The following is a 10,830-nucleotide window of genomic DNA, read 5'->3' as shown; positions in this document are numbered from 1 at the left end:
TAAGTTTATCTCAACCAGTTTTGAAAATTTATCTCACTCTTCTTTATGGCACTTCTTCAGATACTATTACCCTCCCAAAGGAAAAAAAAAAGCCCAAATGCCTCCACAGAATATCAATTTTCAACTTACTATAGTTCATTTTGTCTCACATCCCTTTTAAAATCTAAGGTTAAACACATCGTTTCCATTATGTTTTACTTGTACAGAATAATGGGTTTACTACTTAGCAGTACTGGCTTATTTTATCTAGTTATTGTAGCTCATGATGGCTTAAACAAACATATCACACTGTTCGATTATATTAAATATAAATGGAAACAAAAATCATTAGACGTTTTCATCCCCTACAATCAACTACTGGTGAAATTTACTCCCACTCATATAGTACACAATTTTTTTTATATGTTACTTAAGAAATACTGAGTAAAAATTTGAGAAAAACAGAAAAGAAGAAAAACCAAACACCATACCTGAAAAACAAAAAACCATACCAGCACATTTTGTGTAAAAAATGTAAGCATATAAGGAAAAATTAAAATTCATTTTATGGCTATCATTCCCAGGTCCAAGAAATGAGTATTTAATTACTCATTAATTTTTAAGTAAAATATTAAAAAATATATATATTGTGTACTATATGAGTGGGAGTAAATTTCCTCAGCAGTTGAGTCCGGCCAGTGGTTGAGCATCGACTCATGCACCAAGAGGTCGCTGATACGATTCCCAGTCAGGACACATGCCCAGGTTGTGGGCCCAATCCCTGGAAAGCATGCAGGAGGTGGCCAATCGATGTTCTCGCTCATCGATGCTTCTCTCTCTCTCCCTCTCACTTCCTCTCACTCTAAAAAATCAATAAAGGAAAAAAATTTTAAAAAGATAATACTCTATGTGATAGATTGTATTACAACACCGTGTTTAGTTCACACACAGTTCTTATCACTACCTGAAATTCTCGTTTGGTTAATTTATTGTTTACCTCTCGTATGTACAGTTCCTGAACATATAGTCTTTATTGATGTTATTCTCTTGAAATCTCATCTAATTCCACAGTTTTAAATAAACTCCATCTATATGCTAACAATTCCCAAAATTATACCTCTAGCCCAGACCTCTTTCATGAACTCCAGACTCAAGTGTATAATGCACATACACAATTCTGTTCTATATGCACTGCATACATTTACACTTGTTTATTCTATATGTCCCAAATGCACACACACACACAATTCTGTTCTATATGCACTGCATACATTTACACTTGTTTATTCTACATGTCCCAAATAAATTCTGGACTCTCCCTACCACCCCACCAACATTCCCCATACATATGCATTCCCAGCTCAATTGATGGCCATTCTTAATTCAGGCATCCTTAACTGCTTTCTTTCTGGATGGAATAGCCACATACCACAGCTATTCCATTAGCAAATTATATTGATGTGCCTTCAAAATAGATTTAAAATATAGCTAACCAGCGTCTCATCATCCCCACTATTATCATCATGGCCAAGACTTCACCAAGTCTTACCTGTATCACTGTAGCAGCCAACAAACAAAAAACAATTCTCCCTATTTCTATCCTTACCCCATATTCCATTAGTTTATTTTCACATTATTGAGGGATCTGTTTAAATATAAGGCAAGTCACATCAAAATCCTGCAATGCCTATTTATCTCCATAAAAAAAACAAAATCCACCCAGCCGGTGTGGCTCAGTAGCTGAGCATCAATGCAGTCACCAAGAGGTCACAGGTTCAATTCCTGGTCAGGGCACATGCCCAGGTTGTGGGTCAAATACCCAGTGGGGGGCATGCAGGAGGCGGCCAATCCATGTTCTTGCTCATCAGTGTTTCTATGTCTCTCTCCCTATCCCTTCCTCTCTCTCTAAAATCAATAAAGAAAAAAATATTTAACAAAAATACAAAATCCTTTCTTTGGGCCTCTGTCCCCTCTCTGACCTTTCTTGCTACTTTCCCCATTGCTAACTCTCTCTTAACTCTTCTTCTATATTTTCTAAATGTTCTTAATAAGAATGTATTTTTTTTATTAACAACAAAAACACTTATGTGATAAAATTATGAAAAAGTAATCTCCCTTTTTTGTCAAACACTTTGTCTGTAAGTATAGAATTAAATAACAGGGTCAAGTATTTAGAAAAAAAAAAGTTCATGGCAAGAACTTATAGGGCCTTGGATACCTATGTTCCTGATGAAGACTTTCATGAAGATGGGTTTCTAAAATAAATCAAACTACATGGTGTGAAAGAAAGATTTCTGCATTTGGGATTCAAATACCTTGCGAAAATCTTCTCTCCACTACTTACTAATTGTGAGACCTTGACTAAGTCACTATTCTCTCTGATTCACAGCTTTCTGATAATGTAAAGATGAAGAAATTAATCTATGAAACATTATAAATGTAGTGCTTTACCAGAGAAATACTTATAAAGTTAATCCATCAAAAACAGCCTCTAATAAGGCTGACTTACTCCCAGGAATGTTACTGAAGGTTCTTGATTAATCTGCATATAGAAAAGGATGCCACAGAGTTAACCAAAACAGTTCAAATGTTAAGGGCCTGGTTGCAGAATAAATGATAAACGACTTCCAAAAGCCTACGAACTCAAAACAGAGTGGAAAGAGCTCACTCTCCAGGAACTTACAAAGGCAGAGAAGCCACAAACCTAAGGTTCCCGAAGAAAATACAGATTTTCAATGTTCAGACTGTGTATATAGACCTGGGGTGGGGGAAGAAGGCTTCAGATGAAGACCAGAGGGGTAAGGAACTGTCAACAGGTTCTTGGGAACGGCTTCTGGCTGAAATAAACCACGAGTCAGAAAAGACAAATCGCCTGTTGCTACAAAGCTGGAAGCTACGTTGTAGCTTCGTCTTCTCCTTGGCAGGTCAGTTGTAGCAATTTTGTCGCCCAACCTGTCCCACTCACCGGGGTCAACCGAGCTGCAAGGCCTATGAGTTGGGAACTAGTGGCCAGAGCCGGCGCCCTGACAAATCGCTAGGTGGCCATCGGCTCCGGAGACCGTTGCTAAGGAAACACGGGCAGAGTTCCGGCATCACCCCATCATGGTTTTCCCTGAGAGGCCACAGACCTTCGGGGGCGTGGTCACGTGAGTGACGCACGTAAGGGGCGGGCAGAGGCGAAACCGGACCGAGGGCGGGTTACGGCCCAGGACGCATGCGTACCGTGTGGAGCGGGGCGGGTTGATAGGTGGAAGTCTAAAGCGGGACGCGGAGAAGGTGGGGATATGGCTGATGCAAGTGGTCCTCCAGGCATATCTCTGCGAGAAGCCACCCAGCGAAAGTTGCGGAGGTTTTCAGAGCTGAGAGGTACCGAAGGAGGCACCCCCAGCTCTCCCCGGCAATCGAAAGGGGGGTCCTTTACGGGCTGTGAAATTTGCTGCACTGTCACTTCCTGGCTGGTTCTCACCTGTGGGCCCAGGACGCTGGCCCTCGCGTATCTAATACACCTTGAGTTTTTTATTCTTTTCTTTCACTGTCCTTTCTTAACATTATGCTTGTTAACTTTATATATATATATATATATATAGAGAGAGAGAGAGAGAGAGAGAGAGAGGGGACAGAGAAGAAAATTGTTAACCTGACTAGTGGAACTATAAATCCAAGTTACGCATTTGGTTAGCTCACTAGCAAAAGCTATTTTAAATAAATCTGAAAGATCCAAAGCTTAGTGTTGTTATCCTTACAAATGTGATTTTAGCCTTCTTCTGCCTCCCTACCTACTTAAGCAATTTGTTATGTGGTGTGAACGCTTACTGAGTAAAAAAATAAAATAAAACGTGGGGGAATTATGGAGTAAAAATTAAAAGGGGTAGAGTTTGAATCAAAAAAAATTTAAAAGGCTATGTTACTTGTCATTACTTGTACAACTGTCTAATAAAGTTGGTTATACTTATGAAGTTGCTGGTTTAAGAATACAGGAAATAATAATAGGATGACAGTAAAATGTTCAGGACTATTTCATTCTACCTGACAAGTTCTGTTTGTTAACTAACGAAAACAATGTTCATCTACTTTATCAGTAAAAAAGAGCTTCCAACTGTCTACCAAAAAGTTCAGTCAATCTGTCTTTTAATGAGTTCATCTGGGAGTTTGGAAATTCTCTGTTATCCAGAATTTTATGTCATACTCCAATAGCCTTTGTAAAATTGCATGGCTCACCTTAAGGTAGTAAAAAATAAAGTAACCACATTTATAAACAGCAACATTGTAGTAATGGATCCTTGGGTTGAATCTTTCTTAGCCAAAGAGCACTAAGTAGTCCTAATATATGAAAATTGATTTTCAAAGCTGGAGATTCATTTATTTGTTCCTTTGTCTTCTCTTCTTATTGAAGAATTGGTAATACTTAGAAAATCAATAGTACTTCTCATAATAGAGATTAATTACAAGTTTGAGAATATCTAAATAAATGGGTCTGTAGACCATAAAATAAAATAAAAAAGTAATGTAACAGAGAAAAAACAGAATTTGTGAACAATCCTCATTAGAATGACTTTGAATCACACAGGCTACTAATTATTCCCTAATTCTCAAAAAGCAGAAGATACATTTATGAAGATGTTAATATTACCCCCCCCCCCTCTTCCAGACCTGTAATGGAGAATTCTGATAATATTTATCATTTGTTTGCTTTTTGTTTTTCACATAGGCAAACCTGTGGCAGCTGGAGAGTTCTGGGACATTGTTGTAATAACAGCAGCTGATGAAAAACAGGAACTTGCTTATAAGCAACAGCTGTCAGAAAAGCTGAAAAAAAAGGAGTTACCCCTTGGAGTTCAATATCATGTTTTTGTTGATCCTGCTGGAGCCAAAATTGGTATACATATATGGTCAAATTTATATCATAGGTTCTAGGCAGAATAATCATTGAAGAAAAGTTTTCCTGTGGCATGTAATTTATAAGCTGCATATCTTTCCACCATAATCTTTACTAACTTAAAATTTTGATTTTTATGTGAATTCACTAGTTCTTTTTAAAAATTATGAAAGGCATAACAACTTTCTTATGCATTGTGACTTACCATGAATAACTTCCATGTGTTATGTTATTTAAAAGAGAATTATATTCATTTTAATAAAATTTACTCAGATGGTGAATAATCCTTTGGACTTATCAGCCGGGCTCTTAAGGTCCCTCCAAACTCCACATTTTCTTCAGAAATTTATGTGAGGAGATCAAAGCAAGAAAAAAATGTATACTACTTTACTTCTTGGAACCACAATGCAGAATGCAAAGGAGCACAGTCTATTGGTTTAAGTATCATCGATATTTACTTTAAAAATCCAGTTTCAGTAAAGTTTGCTTTTTGACTTCCTTGCAAAACAAATAAAAACTATAATTGCTATTTTGGGGGGACCATTTTCTAAGTAATGCTAAAGCTGAAATTTCTTGATACCAGAGACAGGGTGTCTGATATTGGCATTGTTCTAATTAGCCAATGTTTTAATCCTCACAACTAGCAGTCAGTACTGTATGATTTCCATTGTATAGATGAGAGACTCTGAGGCACAGAAAGTTGAATAACTTGTCCAAGGTAACTAATAAGCGATAGTTGTATATGAGATATTTTTAGGAAACCAGATTCTAAACTTTTTAAAAAGCAAATTTAACTTGTATATTTGATCATCATATGGTAGAATTATTTAAATGGGTTTTGGAATTTGTAATTCCAAGTAAATTACGTACTTAACAGTTTTTTAGTGTTGCAGATTGCCTCCTTTATCATTTCTTCACTTTGTATTATTTTTATTTTTTTTCAGGAGAGGGTTAGCTCATCATTTATTACCAGGCCAACCTCTGGTTTTCATTACTAATTGTTTGTGTATTTATTTAATTGTTATGGAAGTATATTTAAATTTATTCTTTTGGCTATATATTTGCTCTCTACCTAGTTAATTATAGCCAACAAGCCATATCCTCAAAGTTATAACCTAAACTTACCATAATTATAAAACTTTAGTAGGTTTCCATGAAGTAAATTGTACATTTTTAATTTTATTTTTAAGGAAATGGAGGATCAACATTTTGTGCCCTTTGGTGTTTGCAAAAGCTATATGGAGACAAATGGAATTCTTTTACCATCTTATTAATTCACTCTGGTAAAATTATACTTTACTAATTTATGGTGTCTTTTCAGTATTTTACCTTTGATATCTTAGGAATTTTATTCTCTCTTACAAATACTTTCCTCTCTCTTTTTGTCTTTGAAGTTATTCTGCCTTGAAAACAAATATTTTATGCTTTTCTTGATATTTTAGTTTGTGAGTAGCATAATGTTTTCCACAATATTTATCCTTTAAATTGTGGGTCACATACATTGACTATTTATGGGTATTGTTTTTAGTTTGTTTATACAAAATCATTTTCCAAAGACAGAACTCATGACAATGTGAACATTTTTTTATAACTCTTTAGAAGGGATTCTTGCTGTAGAGGAGAGGCCGTTTTAGCAGTGTGATCCCCACACTATTGACAAAACTTTATATCCTGCTTTTTCATTTGATTATTGGTGTACAAAGTCTGCAATCCTTAAAGGAGTTAAACGGAAAAAAAAGGTAGTGACAAACAATGGAGTTGACAAGAAAATATATGAGGCAAAATTATACATAAAAGAGGATATTACAAAGCAGAAAAGTAGGCCATGGCCGGTTTGGCTCAGCGGTTAGAGCGTCAGCCTATGGTCCAGAGAGGCCTGGGTTCGGTTCCCGCTAAGGGCATGTAGCTCGGTTGCAGTTTGTCCCCGGCCCTGGTTGGGTCATGCGGGTGGCAGCCACTCGATGTACCTTTAATGTCGATGTTTCTCTCTCTCTCTCTTCCTCTCTCTCCCTCCCACTCTATCTGAACAAAAAATGAAAAAATGTCCTCGAATGAGGATAAAAACAAAGCAGAAAAGTAGGAAATAAATAATCTTAGAACAAAAGGTAGTTGTTTTTTTATTGGATAAGTTTAGTTGTATGAAAATTTGATTATGTGGAAACCTCTATTATTTTTCTCTGTGATTGGGACTGATGAACACTTTGTCATGGACTGGCACTGTGGCTTCAAAGGCATTTTCTATTTCTTATGATTCATATACAGAACAGTGAATTTTTTTGTTTGTTCTTTTTAAAGATGGTATCAAGTAAAGCATCCAAGTTCTGATTTTAAGGCTGACTACAAAAGTGAAAACATTTTCCAATGTATCATTTTATTCGAGAACAAGTATTATTATTACCAATTTAGTGAAAGTGAAATTAGGTACCAGAAAATATCTAATTCTTATGATGCTAAACTTGACTATTGACTAGTCTTTGGAAAAGGAAAAAGTAGAAAGTTATTAGCTCTCATTTGTTGAACAAGGTTACATGCCAAGTGCTTTACATGTATAATTGATCTCATAAAACATGACAAGGCAAGTATTAGTCTACATTTGCTTATTTGAAGTGAATCCAAAGATAAACAACTAAAAAATAGTGAACCTGAGTTTGAACCCAATTTTGTTTGACACTATCTACTGTATAATAATGCCTCTTACTATACTTAACATAAAAATGATGTACGCTACTTAATTTACTTAAGAGAACACTTTTTGAGGAATTTAGAAGTCGTAAAGCTCAACTTAGAGGGAAAGTCTATTTGAATTAAAAACAAGTCTAAATTTTAAAGTGCTTTTACATAAATGCACCTTTACTTCCTTTAAGTGCATGTAATAATGTGAGGAAAGACACTGCATTTGGAAATTACTGTTTAATAGGAAACGTTGGAATTGGTATATTTGTTTTTCGTGACATTTTTTCTCCTGTGGAGTAGATTCTTATTGTAGGAATTTAAATATGCTTGAAATTTGTTGTTTAAAATGTAGATAAGAGGTCATGTTTTAGCCTGTGGTCTATTTTATTAGCTATTCAGTGGATTCAAAACAGCTCACATGCTCTAAAGTATATGAGAATTATTTTCTAATCTAGAATCTTTAAAACTACAGTATGTTGAAAGGCTACAGGAGAATTTCTCTTTGAATTTGTATTCTGGAATTTATTATTCTTCTCTGAGTTATAGTAATGCATTGCATATATTAAATATTTTCAGAGAAATTTTAAGTTGCTACTGATGCCCCTGGGTTTTATAAATCTTGTAAACAGTCATATAAACATTTTAAAACAGTTATTTTGTTTAATTTTATAGGTGGCTACAGTCAACGCCTTCCAAATGCAAGTGCTCTGGGGAAAATTTTCACTGCTTTACCTTTTGGTAACCCTGTTTACCAGATGTTAGAATTAAAACTAGCCATGTACATTGATTTCCCCTCACATATGAATCCTGGGATTCTGGTTACCTGTGCAGATGATATTGAACTTTATAGTATCGGAGAATCTGAGTTTATCAGATTTGACAAGCCTGGCTTTACTGCTTTAGCTCATCCTTCTAGTTTGACCGTAGGTACCACACATGGAGTATTTGTCTTAGAGCCTTCTAATTGTTTAGAATATAGAGACCTTGAATACAGGTGTTGCCATCGTTTCCTTCATAAGCCCAGCATAGAAAAGATGCGTCAGTTTGATGCTGTGTATACACCTGGATATTTTTCTCAACACAACTTTTCTGGGGGTGACGCTCCCTCTCTTAAGTTAGAACCTGAGTATGTCTACACAGACAGCCTATTTTACATGGATCATAAATCAGCGAAAAAGTTGCTTGCTTTTTATGAAAAAATAGGCACATTGAACTGTGAAATAGATGCCTATGGAGACTTTCTGCAGGCTTTGGGACCTGGAGCAACAATGGAGTATACCAGAAATACATCAAATGTCACTAAAGAAGAGTCAGAGTTGGTAGGCATGAGACAGAGAATATTTCACCTTCTTAAAGGGACATCACTAAATGTTGTGGTTCTTAATAACTCCAAATTTTATCACATTGGAACAACTGAAGAATATTTGTTTCACTTGACTTCAGATAGCAGTTTGAAGTCAGAGCTTGGCTTACAGTCCATGGCTTTTAGCATCTCTGCAGCAGTACCAGAATGCTCTGGTAACACATCCTGTTTCATTCAAAGTATATTGGATTCAAGATGTTCTGTGTCACCTGGATCAGTTGTGGAGTATTCCAGATTGGGGCCTGATGTTTCAGTTGGGAAAAACTGCATTATTAGTGGTTCTTATATCATAACAGCAGCAGTACTGCCGGCATATTCTTTTGTGTGTTCCTTAAGCTTGAAGATGAATGGACACTTAAAGTATTCAACTATGGCATTTGGAGTGCAAGACAACTTGAAAAAGTGTGTTAAAACAATGTCAGATATAAAGTCACTTCAATTCTTTGGCATCTGTTTCCTGTCATGCTTAGATATTTGGAATCTGAAAGTTACAGAGGAACTCTTCTCTGGAAATAAAACATGTCTGAGTTTGTGGAGTGCTCGTATTTTCCCAGTTTGTTCCTCTTTGAGTGATTCAGTTACAACATCCATAAAGATGTTAAATGCTGTACAGAACAAGTCAACATTCAGCCTGGATAACTATAAGCTGTTGTCTATTGAAGAAATGCTTGTCTGCAAAGATGTAGAAGACATGATAAGCTATAGGGAGCAAATTTTTCTAGAAATTACTTTGACTAGAAAACAGTGTGGTTCAGAGACATCTTGAATATTGTATACGTTGCCTTTCTTGATTGAGCAAGATTACAAATACAGGAGTTTTCTGTAGATGTTTGTTTTTGTTTTAATGAAGTAATTTAATGGAAATTATATTAACATAATTGCTGCAATATAACATTAATACAAAAATACAGTTAAATCATTTTTAAAGAAAATATTTCAAGGCTCTAAATTCAGGAAGGAGTTTTGGATGTTTATCACTATTTTAATTTTTCTTTGAATTAAGATGGCTTTCTGGAGCAATAGTTTTGTTCATATAATACTGTAATAGTTTTAAAGGTAATTTTCTAAACATACCTTTAGAGTTTTTCCTTCTTTTGTGCTTCAGTTCCAAAAAAGTTTTTAGTGTATATGGGCAGTTCTCTCCTCAAATGTAGCAATTCTTCGGATTAACTAATAAAACTGCATACTATAGAGTCTTCTGTAGAAATACACGTTTATATGTATTTATAGCTGATAAATTCAGATTAAATAAATGCTTTAAACAGTGTGATTATCTTAATTGATAAGTAATGAACAGCCCTGAAATTGATAAAAATCTGTCATTTATTGATCTTACTAAAATGAAACAAAAAGCTTAAAGATGTATAGCTTAAAGATGTTCCCTAAATTTTCATTCACAGGAAAGCATACACACATACAAACTCAAGTGTCTAAAAAGCCATCAATTATTAAGAATCACCATTATTTTGTGTTCCACTGATAAAGAGAAAACACTACCAACAAAAGATCACTCAGTGCTTTCTTTGTGTGGGCAAGATGGTAGGCATAATTGGGATTCACTGGTAATAATATGTTTACTTCAGGCATTACTTTCATCCTCATTTTAATCTCTTTAACAGAGCTGTTAAATTACCAGATGGACTGATTTTACTTTCCATTTCTTATTTTCTGTCCATGCACTGGTAATGATGCTGAGAAGCAATAAATAACCAAAAGGTAGACATCAGGAAGGAGCCAGAACAATAGAAAGACTAAGAAAATGCACAGATGATAAACAGCTTCAAGAAAATAAAAATTGGCTGGAATCCCAGGTTATGTGTTCCTATTTTAATATAAGCAGCATGTGAAATGTGTTCATATCAAAGTCTAATAATAATTAGAGAAAAGATTTGTAAGCGTTTTGTGTTTTAACATGAATAAATTGAAATAAGAACTCTGC

The 10,830-nt window shown here is 35.2% G+C and overlaps 1 protein-coding gene across 2 annotated transcripts; it reads left to right on the top strand.

The window, feature by feature from the left end:
* Nucleotides 1-3,241: 3,241 nt before the first annotated feature.
* FPGT (fucose-1-phosphate guanylyltransferase) lies at nt 3,242-10,184 on the top strand. Of its 2 annotated transcripts, none has more exons than XM_036257083.1 (4): nt 3,242-3,345; nt 4,688-4,855; nt 6,046-6,138; nt 8,201-10,184. In XM_036257083.1, the coding sequence occupies exons 1-4, from the start codon at nt 3,264-3,266 to the stop codon at nt 9,655-9,657; spliced, it is 1,800 nt and encodes a 599-aa protein (XP_036112976.1). In that variant the 5' UTR covers nt 3,242-3,263; the 3' UTR covers nt 9,658-10,184. The 2 variants fall into 2 exon arrangements, with proteins under 2 accessions (XP_036112976.1, XP_036112977.1); XM_036257084.1 differs by having other exon boundaries at nt 9,018-9,271.
* Nucleotides 10,185-10,830: the final 646 nt, after the last annotated feature.

This window comes from Molossus molossus, unplaced genomic scaffold, assembly GCF_014108415.1.
Source record: "Molossus molossus isolate mMolMol1 unplaced genomic scaffold, mMolMol1.p scaffold_m16_p_12, whole genome shotgun sequence".
NCBI lineage: Eukaryota > Metazoa > Chordata > Mammalia > Chiroptera > Molossidae > Molossus > Molossus molossus.
The sequence above is the reverse complement of the archived record's forward strand: the minus strand, read 5'-3'. Positions and strand labels throughout refer to the sequence as shown.

Coding starts and splice junctions, on each gene's coding strand:
- FPGT (XM_036257083.1), top strand. CDS start 3,264: ATGGCTGATGCAAGTGGTCCTCCAGGCATATCTCTGCGAGAAGCCACC. Junction 3,346..4,687: donor GAGGTTTTCAGAGCTGAGAG/GTACCGAAGGAG, acceptor TTTTTCACATAG/GCAAACCTGTGGCAGCTGGA. Junction 6,139..8,200: donor CATCTTATTAATTCACTCTG/GTAAAATTATAC, acceptor TTAATTTTATAG/GTGGCTACAGTCAACGCCTT.